General features: G+C 51.2%; 2 protein-coding genes across 5 annotated transcripts; one reads left to right on the top strand and one right to left on the bottom strand.

Moving 5' to 3' along the window:
* The first annotated feature begins 869 nt into the window (after positions 1 to 869).
* TMEM143 (transmembrane protein 143) lies at positions 870 to 20,452 on the top strand. Of its 2 annotated transcripts, XR_013992185.1 has the most exons (9): positions 917 to 1,044; positions 1,399 to 1,606; positions 2,515 to 2,619; positions 9,117 to 9,311; positions 10,045 to 10,172; positions 11,121 to 11,400; positions 16,203 to 16,392; positions 16,664 to 16,889; positions 17,041 to 18,112. XR_013992185.1 is itself a non-coding variant. In XM_081032228.1 (8 exons), exons 1-8 carry the CDS (start codon positions 935 to 937, stop codon positions 17,247 to 17,249), a joined length of 1,425 nt encoding a protein of 474 aa, XP_080888354.1. In that variant the 5' UTR covers positions 870 to 934; the 3' UTR covers positions 17,250 to 20,452. The 2 variants fall into 2 exon arrangements, 1 of the variants encoding a protein (XP_080888354.1); XM_081032228.1 differs by lacking the exon at positions 16,664 to 16,889 and having other exon boundaries at positions 870 to 1,044; positions 17,041 to 20,452.
* On the bottom strand, positions 18,985 to 22,876 carry EMP3 (epithelial membrane protein 3 (MAM blood group); the record flags this gene model as incomplete). 3 transcript variants are annotated; one of them, XM_081032230.1, is made up of 5 exons in its annotated part: positions 22,442 to 22,876; positions 21,470 to 21,562; positions 21,094 to 21,196; positions 20,059 to 20,199; positions 18,985 to 19,239 (listed from the first exon to the last, which is right to left on the bottom strand). In XM_081032230.1, exons 2-5 carry the CDS (start codon positions 21,545 to 21,547, stop codon positions 19,070 to 19,072), a joined length of 492 nt encoding a protein of 163 aa, XP_080888356.1. In that variant the 5' UTR covers positions 21,548 to 21,562; positions 22,442 to 22,876. The 3 variants fall into 3 exon arrangements, with proteins under 3 accessions (XP_080888356.1, XP_080888357.1, XP_080888358.1); XM_081032231.1 differs by having other exon boundaries at positions 21,470 to 21,635; positions 22,442 to 22,831; XM_081032232.1 differs by having other exon boundaries at positions 19,070 to 19,239; positions 21,470 to 21,663; positions 22,442 to 22,505.
* Positions 22,877 to 23,049: the final 173 nt, after the last annotated feature.

Genomic DNA, 23,049 nt, shown 5'->3' with positions numbered 1-23,049 from the left:
GCAGAGAAAGGACTGGGATATTGGGGTCACATCCCCGACATTGGATGTGCCCCTGGAAAGGGCCCCCTTTAAAGGACTGCTCTCCCTGTAAGAGGACACAAGTGGCATTTTCCAGGGACTAGGCGTGCTGGATCAGAACCATTGGAAGGTCTGAACAAAGGGAATCCTCTTCAGGTTTGGGGTGACAGCACCCATAACGGAGAACCCAGGGAACGTTTTTGGGCTGTCCTTATGATTTGGAGTCATTTATGTAGAATAAGGGCCCTCAGAATTCATCTTCACCTTCATAAAAGCGTATTTCCTCAAGTCGGGGGTCTGGACTTCAGATGTGAGGGGACATGGGCTCAGAACTAAGCTGTCCCCTCAAAATGAGAAGGCCATACACCCCCGCACTAGGCTACCTTCTTAGAATCCGCTCTTCCCTTTCAGGACTCGGAATGGGAGTGGTGGGGCTTGTAGGGGGCGCTGTCTGACAAAGAGCCACCCTATTCTGGAGGCCCGGGCTGCATCACCTGGAGAATTGCTCTTCCTTCCGCCCACCCTCCCCACTTGGTCCTTGGTGTCCCCGAGCCTTCTTTTGCTTCCGCTTTTTCCCGCCTTTTCGTCCCTCCACAGCTGATTGGGTGTGCCCAAGTCCCGCCCCCTCTCTTCCCGCCTACTCAGGAGCTGACACGAGCTGGGGCGTGGCCATAGCGGACGTTGGGCTGCCCGCCGTTGGATGGCCGCGCGCGGGAGTTTGGTCCCGCCCCAGTCCTCCCAGGAGTCTCGTGCCGGCTCTGCCCCCTTCCCTCTGAAGCACGCGGAAAAAGAGACACTTCTGCTGCGCATGCGCTGCTCCCACACAAGGCCCACGGTGCTGAAAGGCAGGCATAGCGCGCGTGCGCAGTTGAGACGTTAGAAGACGGACAAGTGCTCGGAGACCCAGGGTTTGCGCATGCGTCTGTGCGCATTCCTCTTACTGCTGGTTGAAGCCCATCCTCGAGGACCCAGGACGCCTTCCTGCACATGCGCAGGAGGCTCAATGACAGTCGAGCGTTGGTTAAGGTGAGGGAAGGGCGGAGGATTGCATGGCCGGGGGAGGGCGGCCCTGCACCCTCTATGTAGCCTTTCCGCGCATCTTCTATGCTCCTAAAATCCACCTCATCGCCTAGACCCCGCAGAAACCAGTTGTACCACTAAAGGGAGTCTGGGTCCTCAAAACACCCCAGGAACTAAGACCTTTGACTCTTCCTTGGGACCCAGATCAACTGAGCAGTGTGGGAGGGGATGGGCAAGAAGGGCTACGAGGCGGGCGGATGGGCTGTGCGCTCCGCCAGTGGTAGGGACAGCGCCTGGAGGTTGGGATAGGGCGCTTTTCCTCCAGATGTCCTTTGACCCATGGTCATTTCCCTCGTTTAGGCTCCCGGGACAGGGGCTGGCCATGCTGCACGTGACTCGGGGGGTCTGGGGATCCAGGGTCCAAGTACGGGCCCTGTCGTCGCTGGCGGCTAAGATGGGGGTGTACCGCAAGATGTGGAACCCCACGGAGCCCCGCGACTGGGCCCAGCAGTACCGCGAGCGGTTCATCCCATTCTCCAAGGAGCAGCTGCTCCGTCTCCTGATACAGGTACCGCCCGTCCGTCTGGGTGCAGGAGCCTGGGGACTACGACTCCCGGTAGGCCTTGCGGCGGCATGGCCCTACATGCTGTAGAAGGCTGCCCTGGCCCCTCCTGGGAGTTGTAGTTCCGGTTCCCGTTCTAGTCCCAAGTGGGCGCGGAGTGAGTTAGAACGTAGGAAGACCTCTAAGATGCTGATGTAGCTGCAATTCCCAACTCTAGCTTGTTCTGGGGCAAGCACTCTCTGGGGCATGTTTTTTCCTCTGCACAATGGGCATAATAATCCTCATCATTACTATTACTACTACCTAATAATAATTATTAATATACCTACGAAGCTATAATTATATTGTTTGATCTCTTCCTATATGGAACTGGGCTAAGCATTTTCCATGTATTATTGAATCATCAACAAATGAGGTCACTGAAGCAGGAGAAGGAAAGTGACAAGCATAAATAATTGGTTAAATATGTATGCTCTGGAGTCAGACAGCCCTGGATTGGAATCTCAGCTTCCCTTTATCTAGACATTGTGGCCCTCAGCCGGTGACTTCCTTGAGCCTCAGTTTCCCCTTCTGAAAAATGGGGGTTATAATTCCATTGGCCTCCTTGTAGCTCTGGAGAATGATAACATGCTGGTGAGTAGTGCCTGACACACAGTAAGCATTGTGTGAATGTTGGTTAAGTGTCAAAGTGGGAACTTGAACCTCTAGCTCTTTCAGCTATCTGTTTTTCACTAATACTGGGCTACCTCAGTTTCTTTGTCAATAAAATTAATGCCCAACCCCTCTACAAAACAAAATAAAAAAATCAAACCCCCACAGCTCTGACTGTTGGTATGAGCTGCCAGGGACAGAATTCCTCCCCATGAGGAAAGGGAAAGAGGCTTAAAGAGCAGTTTTGCTTCCTGAGGTAACAGGAATTCCACTCCAGTCCTGCGGAGAAGGAGGCTTTGGAGGAGTTCTCGGCCCATGTGGACTTCTGCACTTTGTTCCACTACCAGCACATCCTGACCCGGCTGCAGGTGAGGACGGGGCCCCTCCAGTCTTGTTGTGCTTGTTTGCTAATCCATTCATTTAGCAAAACTTCTCTGAGCACCTATATAGAGCTTGGCCCGGTTCTAAGTCCTGCAGATACAGCAGTGAACAGGATGGATGAAGCCATGCCCTCTGGGAGCCAACATTCCAGCTGGGGAAACAATAAATAAACATAAAATATGGTACCCAGGAGTGGTAAGTGCTATGAAGAACAATAAATCAGAGATTGAAGCAGGATAGACAGGGATGAGATGGGGACTTCTTTTAGACAGGATGGTCAGAGAAGGCATCTCTGATGAGAATGTGACAGGTGAGCTAAGATGTGAGTGAAGAAAGGGAACATGCCTGGTGTATGTCTGGGGGAGGATGTTCCAAGCAGAGGGAAAGCAAGTGCAAAGGCCCTGAAGTGAGAGAGGGCCTGGAATGCTGTGACCACTGTAGTGACCACTGTAGCTGGAGAGGAGTGAGCAAGGGAGCGAGGGTGGGAGATGAGAGCAGAGAGAGAGTGGGAGAAATTGTACCTGGCCTTGTGGCCCGTGGTGAGGACTTTACTTTTACTCTAAGTGAGCTGGGAGCCACAGGAAGACTCTGAGCAGAGGAACAGGAGCTGATTTAGATGTTAACAGGATCCTTCTAACTGCTGTGTAGGGAACAGACTGTCAGAGGCAGAGATCTATTAGAGTCTATTATATTGGTCCAGGCAAGAGGTAATGGCAGCTCTACAAGAGAAATAGCAGTGGAAGTGGTAAAAAGTGGTCAGACGCTGGTAATGGAAGGCATCAACATTCAGCTGTGCAGGCAGGGCCATGAGGGAAAGAGAAGAGTCAGGGGTGCCTCCAGTGGTTCTGGCCTGCGCCTCCAGAAGGATGGAGCTGCCATTTACTGAGATGTGGAGGGTGGGGCAAGGGCAGGAGGCTGATCTGTGGGGAAGACACAGCTCAGTTTTGGACTTAGTAATTTGAGCTGCCCATCAGACAGCCAGGTAAAGAGATAGACTTGAATATGGGGTCTGGAGGTCAAGGGAGGAGTCTGGGCTGAGAAGCAATCCTGGGAGGGTCTAAATGTGCTAAACGGGACCGTGAGGGGAATTAGCTGCACCCTGGGGTGTGCTGGCCTTGAGATCAGGAAGGGAAACTGGAACCTGGGAGGGGGACGGGCAAGGAGCGGCCAGAGAGAGAAGTGAAACCCCAGGAGAGAGTGGTGTTGGAAGCCAAATTCTCAGTATTCTCCTCTCAGGGTCCTGCCTGTGTTGGGGGTCCCAAGACCACCTTCAGATTCATTGATTTTTCTAGAGGGACTGCCAGAGGTCAGAAAAGCTGTTATGCTCACAGTAGTAGTTTATTACAGGGAAAGGATAGGGACCAAAGTCGGCAAAGAAAAAAGGCAATGGGGCAGTGTCCAGGAGAGGCCAGGCGAGAACTGCCAGTTGTCCTCTCCCAGTAATGTCACATGAATAGCACTTAATTCTCCCACCAGCGATATGTGACAACACAGGGAGTATTGCCAACCAGGGAAGCTCACCTAAGCTTTGTTCAGGGTTTTTATTGGAGATTGGACACTTAGGCCTGGCCGACCACCTGCATGGTTGGTGTAGTTACTTAGTCTCCAGCCCCTCCAGAGGTCAGACTGCTACCTTATGGCCCAAGGCCCCCACCATCAATCACCTTGTTAGCATAAGCTATTCTATGTGTCCCAAGGCCCCAGGAAAGCCAAGACACTCTTTATCAGGCAGGACATTCCAAAGGCTTACAGGTTCCCTCCCAGGAACTGGGCAGGGGCTAGTCCTTTGTTTGAAATGCTCAGGGTTGAGACTGTCCAGGTCTGCTGAGTAAACCCTTCACTGCACACTGCCACGCCCTCCTACCGGGCCCCTCTTTGCATTGAATAGGAGCAATGGACAGCGGCTCCTCCCTCCTTGTTGCTGAGAGGCCACTCTGTGCTGGGTTCATTGACTCCTTCCTGAAGCACCGAGATGCAGCTGCCACGAGCCCCGTCTGCAGAGGCAGAAACCGAGGCTCTGAGGGGGCCCCAGGTGTGACCAAAATTGCACAGTTCTCAGGTGGCAGAGCCAGGATTGGCGCCCCTGTCCACCTGCCTCCAAATTCTTCCCTGGGACACCCATGCTCTCTGGAGGCAGGGTTTTCTTTTTTTTTTAAGTTATTTAAAAAATGTTTATTATATAAACACTTAAATATATAGAAATATAGAAAGAATAATCGGGGAAGATGCATATTCCCACTGAGGCAGGAGATTTTAAACTAAGGTGCTGAGTGGAAGCACCAGAGGCTGATGTGACACACTGGTTACCATTTGCTGATGACCTCAGTCCCTTGAGGAAGTGGCCTGGGGCAGGAAAAGAATTAGAACAGCCCCGGTTCACTAGCGGCTTGGTTGTACACTAACCATGGAGGTGACCTTGGGAAGTGGCCTTTCTCTGCTCCTCCTTTCCCTTATTCATGAATTTGCTCAGTAGATGTTCACTGAGCACTTACCGTGTCACCCAAATGGTTCCAGGTCCTGCAACACAGCAGTGAGTCTGACAGATGTGTGTGTCTGCCTCATGGGGTCACGTTCTACTGAGGGAGACAGACTCTCAACAAGGTACAGAAGGAAAATATATTCAGAGATGCTAACTGCTAAGGATAGGGTTGCCTAGTTTATTCATTTGCTATTGCTGCCGTAACCAATTACCATGGACTGGGTGGCTTAAAACAGCAGACATTTATTCTCTCAGAGTTCAGAAGACCAGAAGTCCGAAATCAAGGTTTGGGCAGGTGGTTTCTTCTGGATGCTCTGAGAAGAGGACTATCTCAGGCCCCTCTCCTGGCAATGGTGGCTGCTGGCAATCCTTGGTGTTCCCTGGCTTGTGGACACGTCACTCTCATCTCCATCTCCATCTTCAGCCGCCTTCTCTGTGCCTCTGTGTGTCCTTTTCAGTCTTTTATATGGACACCCCTGTTGGATTGAGGGCTCACCCTTATCCAGGATGTTCTCGATCCTTACCTTAATTACACCTGCAAAGACCCTATTTCCAAATGAGACTCTGACGTTCTGAGGGGACACGAAGTTTTTCGGGGACACTATTCAACCCTCTTCATCCAGTTAAATTTGAATTTCAGTTAAGCTGTGACTAAGTATATCGATGGCCCATGTAATATCATTCTCAAATACTGCATGGGACATACTTAAGCGGAAAACTTATTTTTTGTTTATCTGCAAATGAAATTTAACTTGGTGTCTTGTATTTTATTTTATTCTATTCTATTTTATTTTTATTTTATTTTATTTTAGCCTAAACCTAGTAATCCTAAGGACAGAGATAAAGAAAGCAGAGGTGTTTTGCAATTTTAGGTAGGGGGGTCAGGGAAGGCCCTATCCTGGCACTGTCGAATTCCTATCAACGTGTGGCTGTTTACATTTTAAAGAATTGAAATTAAATAAAAAGTTTTAATTTCATTCCCCAGTCACATTCACCATGTTTCAAGTGCTCAGTAGCCACCTGTGACCAGTGGCAACCTATTGGCACAGGTCTAAATGTTTCCATCATTGAAGGAAGTTCTACTGGATAATGCTGCTCTATACCCTTTATTTCCATTGGAAAGGGTGACCTGTAAATATACAGGTCTACACCATCTGCAGTGGTACCTCTTAGATCTGGCACCTTTGTATAATGCACACCTTGCCCAACCACACAGGGTAGCCCTGCTCAGCCTAGGGGGTAAAGGAAGGCTTTTTGAGAGTGATAAGGGAGCTGGAATACAATGGAGGAGTAGGACTTGAGTAATGGAAAGGGGAGGAGGCAGGGAGGGGACCAGGGAGAGTCTCCTAACAACATGTGCAAAGTCCCTGTGCCTGGAGGAATGAAAGCCAATGTGGCTAGTGTAGAACAACCAAGAGGGATTGTGGTGTCAGGCCCTGGGAGAGCTTGCAGGCCCCAGTGTGGAGCACAGTCCTTCCTGAGGGCTTTAGGAGCCCTGGAAGGACTTTAACAGGAGAGTGACATTGCTGGGTGTGTAATTCCTGATATACCACTTCGTGGCTGTGTGACCATGGACAGTTACTTAACCTTTCTGTGCTTCAGTTTCCACATCTATAAATGAGGATAGCAATAGTACCATTCTCACATTGTGCTTCAAACAATGCCTGACACTTAGTAAGTGCTACATAAATGTGTGCCTTTCTCATTTATTACTGTTACTGTTTGATGAGAGCTCCCTGGCAGCTGTGTAGAGAACAGATTGATAGGGGAGGGGTGGGAAGGGATTTGGGGAGACTGTTGAGAAGGCTGTTGGACTCATCCAGGCATGAGGAGGCGATGGTGGTATGGATGGGGAGGAGAGAGCTGGCCGAAGTGGTGATCTGTTTTGGAGATGGAATCTGCAGGATTTATTTTGCTAGGGGAGGGAGCAGCTCGGGTCATTTGCAACGTTCAGGTTTCTGGCTTGAAGCCCTGAGTGGATGTGAAGTTCCCAGAAAAGAATCTGGCTCGCGGTGGACGTTTGATGAATGCAGATTTCTCTCTCCTCCAGCTCTAAGATTCCCTCACTCTCAAAGTGCAGCTCGTACCTGAAAATGGAATTTCTCAAGGTCACTCCATGAGTCTCTTGTGGCCTGTGGGACCTGCTCTGTCAGCGAGGGCTGAAGGACTCGGGCACAGGACTTCATTTTGGCCTCAGGTGCTATCCTTGGCCAGCACTTCCCAGCCCTGGGAGTTAGTTCAGAAGAGGATTAACCGGATTTGACTCTCCCCTGTGTCACCTGTCTTTTTGCTCAGTTATTGCTGAGTCTCTGGGCCTTTCCACTTCCAAACCCTTGCCCAGGCCATTCCTTCCACTTAGAGTACCCTCCCCTCTTTCCTTCCACTAATTCAAAGCCACACCTGGCCTGACCACATTGCTCCTTAAGGCTGCCTCTCCTGAGAGAGACACAGAGGACGGGTTTATGGGCTTGTTTATGGGGTAATTTCCCTCTAAGGTTTGTTCTTTGCTCCCGGACAGTCATCTGTCATCTTGAAACTCAATCTCTCCATGAGCAAAATAGGCCAGGCAACTGGAAGCTCATTCTTTCATTTATTCAACAATTTTTTGGGTGACTGGATACATAAGGTGAGGTAGACAAGGCAGAGGCTAGTTCTTTAGGAACTTTGAAGGTTATGGGAAGATTCTGGAGTTTAATGCAGTAGGAAGCCATTGGAAGGATAGGATGTGGGATCTGTTTATAATCTAAATAAGCTCTTTGTGACAGCCGTGTGAAGATTGGTTTGGAGGTGGTGAGAGTAGAAGCAGGCAGAACAAAACCCCAGTGCAATTGTTTAGAGGAAAGGCCAAGGTGGCTTAGCTGAGAAGGTAGCAGTGGAGATGGAGGGGAAGATGGAGTCAAGAGCAATTCAGAGATTTAGCCGGTGAACTTGCTAGAGGACTGGATATGGGGGTGATAAGGAAGGAATCAGGATGCCTTTAAGGTTTCTGATCAGAGCCTCTGAAATGGATGGTGGTGCCATTTCCTGAAAGGAGAAGACTGGGAAGGGGGAGAAATGAAGCATCTTCCTTGGACCATGTTAGATACGAGGTACCATTAGACGTCCAATTGGAGATGTCAAAGAGATCATCAAATATGAGTCTGGCAGTCAAAGTTGAGGCCAGGGATGGTTGAGGAGAATCGGTTTGAGACAGGAAATCCAGAATGGTGGTTTTCTTGGAAGGTTGGAGATGTGGGGCTGTGATATGTGAGCTTGACATGTTGGATTGTGGTGACGGTGATATCCAAAAAGTCAAGTAGAGAGTTTGTATTAGTTAGTATAGAGGCTTAGCTGCTGTAACAAGTAGACCCCACAACATGATGATTTAAAGGAGGTGGGGAATAATTTCTCTTTCCCTTAATATACCTGTGGTAAGTGGGCCAGGGTACATAGTTGGCCCTGTTCCACATGAGATTATGCTGGGACCCAGGTTCCTTTCATCTTGTTGCCTCCCTTAGGGCATTGTCTTCATTTCTGTGTGGTCAAGACTGGATCGTGGATAGAACAGTGTTCTAAGCTGGCAGAACAAGGAAAGAGTGAAAGGTCCAGTGGGGCAAGAAGTGAGGAGGAAGGTGTACCCATCACTTCTATTTACATTGTGGATGAAACCTTAGTCTCCTGGCCACACCTCGCCTCAAGGGAGGCTAGGAAATGTAGTCTCAGGGCAGCCTGTGTCCTATTACTGTGAGAGAAGGGAGAATGGAAGCTTATAGACCGGAACAGGATATTAGGTTTGGGATTTGGAGGAGAGGTCCGGGCTGGAATATGGATGGTTAGTTATCTGCAAGGTATGGGAATGGTGAGGCAATTTAGGAGCAAATTTGAAGAAAGAAAAGGGAAGAGGGCCCAGAATTAAGCCCTGGAGTACCCATCATTTAAAGGATGGGGCCAAGAACATCCTGAAGTGTACCCACAATCCCTCATGCCATGACCTAGACTGATTTTCCTCTCTGGTTCTTTCCTCAGGCTTTGTATGACCCCATCAATCCTGACAGGGAGACGCTTGACCAGCCTTCGCTGACAGACCCTCAGCGTCTGTCCAATGAGCAGGAGGTGCTTCGAGCTCTGGAGCCCCTGCTGGCCCAGGCCAACTTCTCCCCACTTTCTGAGGACACCCTGGCCTACGCTCTGGTGGTCCACCACCCTCAGGATGAGGTGCAGGTACTGTCTTCCAAAGGAAAACCAACAACCCCAAAGGAAAACCTTGGGGTGGGGGTGGACCTTTGGGAGGCAGAGGTTGCTGGGAGTTATAGTCCTGAACACCAGGCACTAGACCATGTGGTGCCTTTGGTAAATCAGAAAAAAGCACCTCTTTCTCAGGTCACCTCACTGCCATCTGTTGGAAAAGTATAATATATGGATCTTCTTAGGACTAGAGACTTTATTGTCATCTGCCAGATAATTGTAATAATAAATAATACAAAATGCTTATCCTTAAAGTGAACAAAATTATAATAAGATTACTAAAATCTTCCAAAGTTCCACATTTTTGTGATTTTTAAGATGTACTTTTTTCCTAAAGTCATTTTTTATTGTCTCTGAAATTGGGATATGACTTGTGAATGGTGGTGTGACATAGTTTAATTGGCAATGTTTTCTCTTTTAGTTGCTTCATAGAATAATGGAGTGTCTTAAAATCAGTGGCATCATCGATTCTAGGAAATATGGTAGTACAGATGACTATCATGTGAATGGGCCATCTTAGATGGTGTGCCCTTGTGCAGTATACAACATGAACAACCATACATGGTTGCCCTGCCCAGACACTGGGTGATGATAAGCCTGGGAGAGGGGGCCAAATTACTGGGAGGAAAAACACCTCTAATTTTAATATTCTGCACCCACACCCCAGCCCATGCTCAGCTGTCTCTGCATCCTTTGTCCCCCTTGGCAGGTGACAATAAATTTGGATCAGTATATCTACATACAGTTCTGGGCCCTGGGCCAGCGAGTTGGGCTGATGCCCCGTAAGTCCACCGTGGGCTCCAAGCGTGGCTTCTTCAAGTCTCCCCCCGCAGAGAGGTGAGGTGGCCTTTGTTCTCCAGGTGCAGCGAGAGGGAGCAAGGTTAGAGTCGAGAGGGGACTGACAGGTCAGTGTCTGGATTTCGGTATCTGGGGCCTGGATGGGAAGTCAAGAAAGGGGGAGAGGTGAATCATCCAAATGCTACCTTTTCTTCCCAAGGGAAAGTAAGAACTGTATTTCCCAGGGGAAGAGAAAGGGTAGGGACACTTCTCCCATTTTCCAAATAAGGAAAACTGAGGCTCAGAGAAGGAAGGCCATATTCTGAAAAAGTGGCGCTGCTGGGATTCTGATGAATATTATATTTTTAACAGAGGATATTCAAATTCAGAGTAGGGTGAGGAGAGCCAGATCTTATCATTGTCGGCCAGTGGGCCTGTCAATTACCAATCTTTCTGGAAATTAGTTTATCAAATGTAGTCACGAGTCCAAAAACAAAACAAAACAAAAATCAAAGACAAAGAACCCCTCATATTCCTTAAACCAGTAATTCCACTTCCAGGAATCCATTCCAAGGAGATATTTATACTTGCAGAGTGTGCATTTAATTATCTGTCTCTCACACTGCACTATGAGCTTCACAGAGGCAGTGACTGACTCATTTTGTTATCTCTCCAGAGCTTCATAGCACTCCCTGGCACCTAGCAGACACTCTAAAATATATGTAGAATTTGAATTTGAAAATGAACTAAACAAAAGAATTTTATTCAGCTCTCTTTTATCAAGTATATAAAATCAGAAGCAACCTGTGTCCAACAGTAGGGGATTGCATTATATAACTGATCCCATATTGTTGGGCACTTAGCCTATTTCTGATTTTCCTCCCACCATTGTTAAGTAGCTTTTAAAATGACTGTGTGACTGCAGAGTCAAAAGAGAGTGTCCTGGGATTAGAGGGGGCTCCCTGGGGCAGTCCTGACCACCCTGGCCTCTCTGTCTCTATCCGTCAGGAGATACTTTAAGCGGGTCGTGCTAGCGGCCCGAACGAAACGGGGGCACCTGGTGCTGAAGAGCTTCAAGGACATACCGTTGGAGGGCCTGGAGCAGCTGCTGCCTGAGCTGAAGGTGCGCACGCCCACCCTGCAGCGCGCCCTGCTCAATGTCACACTTGTAGTCTCAGGCGTGGCGTTCTTCGTCAACGTGGGCATGGTGGTGCTCTCAGACCTCAAGATGGCCACCTCCCTGCTGCTGCTGCTCTTTGCTGCCTTCATGGGCCTGCGGGCCTCCAAGGTAAGTGGGCCACACACCATGCCTCCTGGGTCCCTGCTTCTTGGTGTTCAGCCAGAAGGTCAGGCTACCCTATTTTTTTCTTTATTTCATGCATTATTCCTGCTTCATGCTGTGTTTTATTCCTTTCCTTTATCCTTCCTACCTTTCCTGGCTCCCTTCCTCCTTTCTTCTATTTTCTTGCTTTTTTCTTCCTACCTTCCCTTCTGGCTTCCCTCCCTCCATCCATCCCTCCCTCGTTGTCTTCCTTCTCTACCTTATTTACTCAATACAATCTTGGGTGGGGTTTTGTGTGTGTGTGTGGGGGGGTGGGTTCCGTCATCTCTGTATTTCACTGTCATCACCTGGAAAATGGGGATAATAATGAGACCTACCTCACTATGGTTGTGAGAATTAAATGAGTAAATCCACAAAGAGCACTGCACTGTGCCTGGCAAGTGGTAGGTGCTACTTGAGTGTTCACAGCCACTCACTGAGCTCCTGCTTGGAGAAGCGCTTAGTGTGTTTTAGAACCATAGCCTGCGTTAGAGTCTAGCTCTACTGTCTTCTAACTGTGCAACCTTGAGCAAGCCATTTCACTTCTTGGTGCCTCAGCTCCTGCATCTGGAAAGTGGAGATGACAATATGACCTAATTCATAGGGTTGTTGTGGACTTTAAATGAATTAATACACATATGCTGCTGAGACCAGAGCCTGACACGTAGTACGGATGGTACTATATGAGTATTAGATATTGCCATTGTTATTATCATTACTACCTGGCCTGTTGTGCCCTGAGTCTGGGCTTCCCCATCCTGGCCAGGTGTCATTATCATCAGGGGAACTGTTTTATAAATGCAGCCTCCTGGGCTCCCACCCAAATGGACTGAATTGGAAACTCTGGGACTGGGGTCCAGGAAGCTGTTTTTAACAAGCTGCTTTCCTGATTCTGCGACATGTGTGTGTGGGGCCGCTTCATACAGTTGTGCAGGTTGTTCACCATCCAAGGAGGCTGAGGGGACAGGTGAGGGCTAACATCCAACTTGTGCCTTGCTGACCCAGCCATGTGCCCTGTTAAAAGGCTGAGTTGGCCTGGAGGGGCTGCCTTGTACTCATCATCCCCAGGGTTGGCACTGGCCCCGGGGTGTGGGCTGGTGTGAGGCGTCTGCTGTACCCAATCATTCACTCGCTGGTTCGTTGGTTTTCAAGCTGCTTTAAGCCATCCCAACGGGCTCTCAGGAAGGCTGGCAATAAATTCCGCAGATAACAGCCAGAGTGTGCTGGCTGAGAGGAGAAAGGGCTGGGGAAGAGTACGGGGAGCAATTCCTGCCCAGAACCAGGGGTCATGCGGGATTGATGAAAGCTGAGGAAGGGGAGGACTGAGCCTGTTGGAGCAGGGTTTGGGCGAGGGGGCTGGGACCACAGGGCTGGGATCCGGGATGCAGGGTGGAGAAGTGAGGCCCCCGAGGGTGGGTGGCAGGGGCCTTGCATGCCAAGGTAGGGGCCCTCGGCTTTCTCCTTAGGACAGTAGGAGCCGTGGAAGGGTTGTAAGCACGGAGGGAGTGCATGACATCCTGGCTCTGAAGCGCCCAGTTGAAAACCCAGTTCACTAGTTTAGTGCATCCATTCAACATTTTCCCATGCCCCAGGCTGAGCCTCCCAGCCTTAAATGTGCCCCCCGCCCCCAGCCTCAGTCCACCTGCCCCTCCCTGTGCAAACTTGTTCCCTCCAGTGCGTCACTCACTCCTAGATCGCCTCTCCCAGACCCCAAGCCCCCGTCCCCACCTGCTCTCTGGACACCCCGTGCCCTTTCCACACACACAGCATCCACACTGAGCTACGCATCCATATTCCCCAAACCCCTTTCTCCTCCCGAGTTTCTGTGTTGGGACACGTGCTCAGATCAGACAGCTGGGAGGCTGGTCCTGCTGTAGGATGCGGACCCCTGTTTCTTGGCTCTCAAAGACATCATCCACTTCTGCGGTTTCCACAAGCAACTCTCCTCCATCTCCTAGACTGTGCTCAGTGCTCAGCCTGGAGCCGCCAACCCTGCCAGGCGGAATGTAGTGTCTCTCACACACCCACTCCTCCTCCTGGTTCTCCATCTATTCATGGCTGTGCCCTAGTCACTGGCTACAACCTTGTAATTTGCCCCTCACCTTGCTCCCCAATCCGATCCGTCAGTCCCCAGCCCGTCCTTCTGAGTCTCTCCGCCATCTTCTCTGCTCTGTCCCAGCCCCAGCTCAGACCCACTTCCCAACCTCCCAGTTTGTCCCCTACAGCCCAGCCCTTATGGTCCCAGACTGGCCCTGCTCCTCTCCTGCTCACAACCTGGCATCAGAGCCCTTGCTTCTCCAGCCTCAGCCAACACAATTCTATGCTTCAGCTCCACCAAAATATACTGGTAATGCCTCCTTCCTCTGCGGCCCTTCCCTTCCCTCCCTTTGCATACGCTGTTCCTCCTACTGAAATGTCTTTCCCCCCTTATTGGGCTGACCAACCCCGCTCACCCCTTACCCTTAGCTCAGAGGCTCTGCTCCAGAAAGCCTTCCCAGATGTCTCAGGCTGGGATGGTGTGCCTTTGGGCTCCCGCCATACCCTGGTTCACTGTGGGCCCCTAGCCCAGCACTGAGTAGGCCGGGTGGCGGGCAGCCTGAGGAGGTTGATGAGCTGGCATCCCTGAGACACATCAGGGTGGTCCTGTCCTGGAGGGAGTGGTGTGGGGCACACGGAAAGACCTCCACATGCCTAATGAAGGTCACAGTGAGCACTTTCAGAATCTGAGGACACAGCTGCTCATCGGTGGGAAGTGATGTCCATCCTGAACCTTGACTATGAGGTAGTGTTTTTATAGAATGGACCACAGATGGCTGGGCTCGTTCCAAGGCCTAGAGGCCTAGAGTGGGGTGTGCACAGGGTGATGTTCAGGATTAATTGGTTCGTTCAACATGGGCTGCATTCAGAGGGGAGGAGTGGGATGTGAGTGGGAGGAATCCTTAGGGACCAGGCTATGCAGCGCCTCTGTGCCAGGTCAAGGAGCTCAGACACTCTGAGGGCACTGGGGAGCCATGGGAGGATTCTGAGCAGGGGCGGAGCAGTGTCAGCATGGGGGCTGTGAGAGGACAGACTGGAGCAGGGAAACTGAGCCGGGGATGAGGCTCGAGTGATGAACTAGGTAGGTTAGTGAGGAGGCATAGGGCAGAGAGAGTCAGGGCAGGAGGATGGGGCTGAGGACTGACAGGCTGGTAAGGAGGGGGCGAGGATGGTGCCAGAGGTGTGACCTGTGATTCGGTAAATGATGGGGTTGCCCCAGATGTGAACCCTAGGGGAGGAGGGAGGAGTGGGCGGGGACGGGGGGTTAGGTGAGGAGAGACCCTGCACTCAGTGTGGGCTGTGGTGAGTGCTGAAGGGAACATGCAGGTGGCAGGCGGTGAGCCCACTCCAGGGAGGTCTGATCTCATCTGTGTGTGGGAGTGGCGTGACCTGCTCCTTTAACCTATGAGAACTCATTGCTATCAGCTTGGTAGAAACAGCCAGGAAACTCAATGTATTTTCATACCAGATGGTTCCTAACGCATGCAATTTCTGAATCTTGCCTTCAGCGTAGAAATGGCGATTTGTTCCAACGTAGGGACATAAACCTGCTGTGCTGAGCGTGTAAGAAGAGAGCACAGTCCACACACAGCCATGTCATTGGTACCATGCAGGTCATTTCAGTGTTTTTGCAGGCGTGTACTGACTTCAGAGGCAGTTCACCAACACTCTAAGGGCCGAAGATACTTACTTGTATTTAAAAGGCCGGAGTGTGGACGAATGTTCAGTAGTAGCTAATATTTAAATGCTTGTCATGCCAGGCTCTGTGCCAAGGGTTTCATTAACCGTATATTGACTTCCTGAACATTTCCTGTCATCTACCTCCTTTCAGACGGCCCTACCCAAGGACTAGGTCTTAGAAACCTATTCATGGCCGGTAGGGGGCAGAGTTAGAACTGGTTCCCAGGCCTCGACGCTCCTTTTGAGCCCATTTTGTGAATGTAAGGAGGAATCCGGGAAGAGGATTTAGTATGAGCCCCAGGGGACACTGTTGGGCTCTAATTTCCCTCCTTAGGGACACCGAGTATGGGGAGAGAGGTGCAGGCCGGGAGAGGGCCAAGGGTGGGGAATGCGGCATTGAGCAGACAGCTGGGTCCCAGACCCACCACTCCCCTCCTCTATCCTCAAAGCTGCTTTTGGAATATTTGCTGTTTAACACTTTTCTTTACGATTTAATATTTTAAACCATTTTTATTATTGAAAAGTTCAAACAAATGCAGAAATAGAATAGTATGATGAGCTCCCATGTAGCCTTGCATTCAGCGTCTACAGTTAGCAGTAGTCAATTAGGTTCCACCTAAACACCCGGCTCTCTCACCACTGGATTATTTTAAAGCAAATCCTAGACATATCACTTGTAAACACTTAGTATGTGTCTAAAAGATAAAGACTTTTTTAAAAAGTCATTGTAACAAGAAGTAATAAGTCTAAACCTCGTATCGTCTGGAAATCCTTGAACAAAATACATTAATGTGTGTCTCAGGTGAGGAAACCAGCACAGCAGTTGCAAAATACTGTTGGTGGCCTTGGACTCACTGGGGCGAGAGTGTGTGGGTTAAAAATACAAATAGCTGGGCCCCGGGCCTGGAGATCAGAACCAGAGGTCTGGGGAGGGCCACGGGTTCCGTGGGAAGGGCCGCACTGGTGTGAGTGACCAGGGAAACGTGTATGTATGGGGTCCGAGCACGACCCTACCCGTCCTGGTGGCCAAGCTGCAGCTCTTTGGCCTGCAGATGTTCGGACAGCGGCGCAGCGTGCAGGCACTGGAGCTGGCGCACATGCTCTACTACCGCAGCACTTCCAACAACTCGGAGCTGCTCAGCGCCCTGGCTCTGCGTGCGCATGCCGAGCATACGAAGGAAGCGCTGCTGGCGCACAGCTTCCTGGCCCGTAGGCCCTTGGACAGGCACAGCGGGCCGGAAGGTAGGACCTGGCCCTGGGACCCCACCCATCCCATCTTGGCCTGATTCTGACGTGGCCCCACCCAGAACCCACTCTACACTGTTACTACAGGGTTGAGACTCCCTTAGTCCCAAATGGCCCTGCCCCAGTAAGATAGCATCCCCGTGCTGCCTGCCCCCTACTCCCTGCTCCCACTGTGAACCTGACCGATTTCCGAGGTGACCCCGGCTCTCAGCTTCAGGGACCCCTGAACCCAGCTTACGATCTTGATAGAAGTGTTTTTTTCTTGCAGTGGTCTCCCTTTCCTGACCTCAGCCTTAGTAGGGGTCTTGGATCAGACAGACTCCTGTTGTTGCATACCCCTCTTCATGCCCCATTCCCTGCCTGCTCCTTCCAATATATGAGCCCACTTTCCCTACAAGAGACTCTTGTCCCTTCCCTGTATAAGCCCCAGATCGGCCCTTCCCAACAGGAGCCTCCACCCATCTCTGGCTTGTCCCCAGATGAAAACCCCAGAGGTGAGCCTCTCAGCCTTTTCCCCATTCCCCTCCTAGCCTCATTATACCCCTAGGCTTCTCCCAAACCCAGGCCCCTAATATTCCTTGCCCTGCCCCCTCCCAGTCCTTCCTGGTCCCTCTGACCTCACAACACCTTCCTCTCCCCCTGCAGAGACCTCTCAGTGGCTCCAGTCCGAGGTGGAGAACTGGCTCCTGGCCCAGTCAGGCTGTGACGTGGCCTTCAACGGAGCTCGGGCTCTGGGTCACCTGCAAGCTCTGACCTCCAGCAACGGGATGTACCCGCCCCCCGGGTTCCCCAAACTAGAGTCGTTGGCTACAGTTACTTTGCCCCAGACCGCACCCAGGAGTGACAACCCCTGACAGAAACCTCTCAACCCAGCCCCACCCAGCCACCTGGTTAGGAACTAAACTCCGCCTTCTCCATGACAAGCTGTCAATCACGGCTACGCTTTGCAGCGCCTCAATTTCCAACGACGGGCAATCACATTATAGTGTATTCAGAAAGCCGCCTATCAAGACAGCCTACATTTGCTAGCCCCACCCCTTTTGAACAGCTAGCCAGTCAAAGCTTTTTGGTTTTGCTTTATTTCCATTTCTGAGTCCCACCCCCGCTGAACATCCGAACGTGGTTTGGCTGAGGAGGGAGTGTCAGCCAATCACAGCTGTTCAACGCTACCAACCACCTGGCACAGTTGTTAAATTGTGCTCTCCTGAGGTTATATATCATTGTCTTTTTAGCCTGCTCCGGGCAAACTGCCCATCATATTCACCAAGGCAGAGCTCCAGCCTGCAGCCAATGAGAGCCGGTTAGCCCTGCTCTCTGGCAAACTGCCAATGAATTTCTGTGCATTCTCAACCTTAGGTAGCCAGTTGTCGCTGCATAGAAGCAACTAATCAGAATTTCTAAGGGAAACTATCAATTACAGCTGCATGTAAGTCAGGCCATCTGGTCAACTACTGATCAGCTTGTTCAGGCTGAAGGGGTTGGGAGCCTTTTGCCAGGAAGGAAGTTGTGGGCCAGGAGGAACCAGAGACCATTCTTATCCCAAGATGCACTTCCACTTAGGCCCCAACAATCTCCGGTGCCTTCCCTGCCCAGGTCCCTTAAGCTTTCTACAGAAACTACCTCGGTCTGGATCTTCGCTCCAGCAGTGGCCTGTGCAATATTTATTGGGCTATCAATTCCCCACTCCCCTCTCCCAAAGGAATAAATCATGGTTAATAAATCCGGATGAATGGGATAGTTTGCAGGGGTTGGAGAGAAAAAGCATCAGAATCCTGGAAAGAAGAGACTCGGTCTTGGGGGAATGCATTGGTAGGTCCCAGTCAGAAGAAGCTGTAATCCTAGAGAGAGACTGGGCGTGTAGTTTGTGAAACAGACTGGCTGTGGATCACAGAAGAGGATCTTAGAAAGGACCTGATTGTTGAGGAGAGGCCCTGGTCCCCCCAAATACTGAATCTTTTGAATATGGGAGGCCATGTGCAGTTGTGTTCACTGCACAAAGGCACACAGCGAGGGGATGAGTGAGTGTAAAATTCAGTTTCCCCCTCCCCATGTGTCCTAATGTGGGGCTGGGTAAGCCTGGAGGAGTGGGGTGGCATCTGATTCTTAGTAAGGTGTCATACTAGCTTGAGGCAGCATTTGGGGACGAGGGGAAAGGAGAGGTTGGACTGTAAGGAGGTAAGGAGACTGGGTTCTAAGAGGGAAATGGAAAGGTGTCTTCCCAGAGGGAGGGACAGAATGAGAAAAAGAGACCAACAATCTAGAACAACACACGCACATCCAGCCTCGTTGATGACCCTCGCACAAGGAGAGAGAAGACTGGAAACCAGGACTCCTGGTTCTTTTGCAGACGTGCCTGAAAGTCTCCACTCTGGAGGAATCCTGATATTCGGTAGAAGGGCCTAGGGCATGGGGTCTGTGTAAGGGAAAGGCGGCCAGGGACCCGGTTCGGGTTTAGCAGGGACTGGGGGCAGGGCGCTGGACATTCTGAGGGCGAAGCTGCTGCTGCTGGGGGCTGCCCCAGGTTCAGGAGCTCAGGCGTGAGCAGCCTGGGTCCCTGGAGGAAGAAAGGAAGGAGGCAAAGGCAGAGCTGGCAGTTCAACGGTTTTATTTTCCCAAGGCGGGGTGAGGCAGAGAGTCCGGGAGGGGGCTGGAGCGGCACAGCGATGCAGAGCGCTCACTCCCGCTTCCGCAGGTGAATGTAGATGACACCACTGGCCAGGGCGAGGGGGAAGGCCACCCAGGCTAGAGCGAAGCAGTAACCGAAGGTGCCCTTGGCGGCACGCTTCTCAAGGATGTCCTCCACGTGAATGGCGTAGATCAGCGCCCCGGTAAAAACCGTCACGCCTGTGGGGAGACGGGAACCCCGTGTCACGTTGTAGCCTCCAGAAGACTGCATTGCCCAGCAACCCATGGGGCCAATCAGCCGCCGGAGGGCGAGTGGGTGGCCGCGCTGCCTGCTGGGAGTCCCGGTTCGCTTACAGCGCAGAGCAACCAGTTTACTGCAGACTGGCTTTGCGATTTAATCTCCAGGTCCCTTTTACTCATCCACAAAAAAGGGACGATAACATCTACTCATCTACCCACCCACATAAGGAACATTTTCGAGGGTCTTTCTACAAGCCACGAACACAAAGAGTGAATTAATGTTAATAAAAGAAGAGGGGGGCTTCGCAGGAACCTGGGAAGATAATGTTCCCCAAACTGAGGGCTATAATTAACTTAGCCCTTTGCACCTGAAGTCATAAAATTGAAAAATACATAAAACTCCCAGAAGTGCAGTAGGTCCAGCAGAAACAGCAGTTGGCTGCCATTGTAAGACCACCACTACTATGATTTAGAGTTCTCACCTGGGTTATTGACTACCTATACCCACCTCCCATTCCTGGGATTTAAATTATTTGCCCACACCACATTTCTCAGTCCTGGCTCCTTGAAGCCCCAAGTGCCAGCTCCCCCATGACTCAGAGATATACGATACAAACCATTTTTGAGTCACTGAAAACCACAACTCCCATAAGTCCCTGGGAGGGAGACAGGTGCCAGGCAGACGAGAGGCTGCTGATTTCTTTTTTTTTTTTTTTACCAGACATCCATTCTCAGGGGCCCCAGCAGCCTGACAGGCACCCCCCCCCTTCCCTTCAATTCCCAGGGAACAGTGCTCACTGGTGAAAAGTTGGCAGAGGCCAGTGGCATAGAAGAGTCCTCCTCGGCGCATGGTGTACAGTTGAAACATGAACAGGATGAAGGACAGACAGCAGAGGATAAGGGAAAGCACCATGAGGACCTGCACCGCCTTCAGCCAGCCTACAACAAGGAGGAGATAGAGGTGGAAGTCACAGCAGGTCCAGATTTCCAGCTCCACCTGCTTATTCATCATTTGCACCCCCACCCCCACCCCTGCACACACCGCCATTTAGAGCCATACAAGTTTGGATACTTAGTATCACATGTATTGACCTTGATACCTGTAACTTTGCTAAATTCCCTTATCAGTTCTAGAAGTGTCTTTGCAGATTCTTTAGGATTTTCTACATAAACAAGCCCACTGGGAATAGAGACATTTTTATTTTTTTACTTCTTCCTTTACTTTTTCTTGCCTTGTTGCATTGGCTACCTCCAGTACAACACTACTGAATAGAAGTGCTGAGAACAGAAATTGTTTCACTCTTAAGGGAAAAGCATTTCATCTTTCACCTTCTTCCACTTAGACATTTCGATGGATGCAACTCCTCCCCTCTAGAACTCAGACGCATCCCTCACCCCTCCTTTAGAACCTTGAAAGGATTCAATCCCATCTCTTTAGAACTTCAATGTGATTCCAGCCCCACCCCCTTGGAACTTGGACAACTTGGTCCCAGTCATTCATTCGGAACACCAGTTCTATCTCCTTAGAACTTTGGAAACATAATCCTATCTTCTCAGAATCTTGGGAGCTTTCTCCTCATTCCTTAAGCCTATAGCATGTGGCCTCCACTCTTTCTGGATCATAAGGGAGGAGGGCTTTTAGCTCATACTCTTTAGAATAGGAGCATATTGCCCCCCACCACCAAGATAGGTGGGTCATACATCAGTCCTACTCACTCAACATTGAGACCCAGATCTGCCAACTCAAACCTTGGCAGAGTCCCAATCCTTGGTCCCAGAAGGAGACTTGGGGTTACCCCTCCCCTTTGCAGACCAGTCCCCAATGCCCCTCACCATTCTCGCTGACATTAATGCAGGTCCACGTTTTGTTGTCATTGGTCCACATGCAGTCATACCAGAGATTCAGGGACTCCTTCCCTGGGAGGGTCCACCAGGACTGGGATGGACAGAGAAATGGGTAGGGATATGAAAGGAAAGTGGGAGTGGTCAGGGAGTCTGTGGGAAGGGTGAGGAAAAGGGTGAGGGAAGGGGCTGAACTGGGGAAAGCACGGGTTTAGTAGGAAAGGGGAGGAGGTCAGGGCATTAGAGGCAGAACTGAGAGGGGTAGATGGCAGGGGAAAGGGGTGGGACTGGAGTGACATTCGAGGAGGGGCGTGTCGGGAGTCTGCAGGAGAGCGGAGGCCCTGCTGCTGCTGCTCCATAGGCTTACCTTGTCCAAAGTGGCCACGAAAAGCAGGATGAGAATGAGGATGTGAAGGGCAGAAACCACCAGCAGGAGGAGTGACATGGCTGCAGTGGAAGCCTGGGGCAGGGGACATCAGGATATGGTCGTTTCAAGAGGTTGGCACAGGGGCGGGTGAGATGCCCGAATCCTCCTGGAGAAGGGGGGTTGAGTCCAGACTCCTGGGTTGGAGGGAGGAGGTGGGCTGAGGGCCCAGACTCCTGAATTCCACAGGGGCTGGAGAGGGCCAGGGATGGACTCTTGGGTCCAGGAATGAGTAGGACTAGCAGTGTCTCAGAGGACTAGCATCTCCTCAGAGCCCTGTCCCTGGGTGCATATGGAACAGGCTCTGAAAATTCAAGTGTACAGCCCTCCAGATTCATCAGAAGCTAAGGGTTGTCCCCAGAGACAGGCATCCTTGGCTCACCCCACCCCTCTCCTGGGGTGAGGGGGGGTGAGGGAGACGGGGTGAGTCATTGGTGACTCATCCCACTCTTGACTCCAAGTACCAGGGAAACCCCAGCCCCTGGCTGCCCACGAGATCCCCACCCCACCCCACCCTGCTGCCAGACTTGTGCCTGGCAAAAATGGATGAGATGCCTGTTGGGAGGAGAGAGGCCTGAGAAGAAGGAGCCAGCCTCCCACTACCCTTCAGTGAACAGAAGGGGAAGGGGCCTGGAGGTTCCCCAGACTTGGGGTGTTCTCATGCAAAGCCCTGATCTCCAGGTCCTCAAGGGAGAGTGGACAGTTGTGGGGAAAAACTACAGGATATTTTCAGGTGGAGGGCTCTGTTGGGAACCCCCAAACTTTGCCGGGCCCCACCCCTTCCTGAATCCCCACCCAAGTGCTAAGAGATTACTTCTGAAATTACAAGGATTTCCATAGGGGTGTCCTTCCCAAACAGCTGCACTCCCAAGTAAATAAAGAAATCCCAGTTCGGATAACGGACTGGAAACTTACCGAGAGCAGCGGAAAAAGTCAGAGTTGGAGTCTGTTCCTCGCTTGGGCCTCCGTGCCCCGCCCTTCTCCTCCCTCCTTCCACCCTCTCGAGGCCCCCGCCTCCCTCGCTGCCTTCCTCCCTCCCGCACTCTCCTCTCTGGCCCTCTCCGTCCTTCTCCCCTCCAATCCTGGAACCCTTTCTCTCTTTCTCTCTCTCCCTCTCCTTCTCCCTCTCCTTCTCCCTCTCTCTCTCCCTCCCCCTCTCCCCCTCTTCCCCTTCCACCCCTTCTCTCCCTCCCTCTCTCTCTCTCCCTTCCTTCCTTCCTCTCTCTTTCTTCTACCTCTTGTCTCTCTCTCCTGTCCTATACCCCTGTCTTTCACTCTTCTCACTTTCCTGGTTTTTCTTCCTCTGCTCCTCTGAATATATACTGACCCTTTTATACCCACCCTCACCGCACCCAGCTGAAGTCTGCAGCTAGAGGGAGGGCCCAGGCACTTGGGTTCTTCATTCTTTGAGCCCCCGCCCACCGCCCCCAGACAGGCATCGTTTCTGGGTTTTCCTCCGGGTTGAGATGAGAAGTCCTTGGAGGGAACAGAGCAGAGCAGGACCCTGGGGTGGGGCAAGCATC

The sequence above is a fragment of the Rhinolophus hipposideros genome (genome assembly GCF_964194185.1).
Source record: "Rhinolophus hipposideros genome assembly, chromosome: 21".
Classification (NCBI taxonomy): domain Eukaryota; kingdom Metazoa; phylum Chordata; class Mammalia; order Chiroptera; family Rhinolophidae; genus Rhinolophus; species Rhinolophus hipposideros.
The sequence above is the reverse complement of the archived record's forward strand: the minus strand, read 5'-3'. Positions and strand labels throughout refer to the sequence as shown.

What these genes read in the sequence shown, in the direction of transcription:
- TMEM143 (XM_081032228.1), top strand. Translation starts at nt 935, where the DNA reads ATGCGTCTGTGCGCATTCCTCTTACTGCTGGTTGAAGCCCATCCTCGA. An exon ending in TGCTCCGTCTCCTGATACAG is followed by an intron (nt 1,607 to 2,514) that starts GTACCGCCCGTC and finishes CTGAGGTAACAG; the next exon opens with GAATTCCACTCCAGTCCTGC. An exon ending in TGGGCCTGCGGGCCTCCAAG is followed by an intron (nt 11,401 to 16,202) that starts GTAAGTGGGCCA and finishes TTTGGCCTGCAG; the next exon opens with ATGTTCGGACAGCGGCGCAG.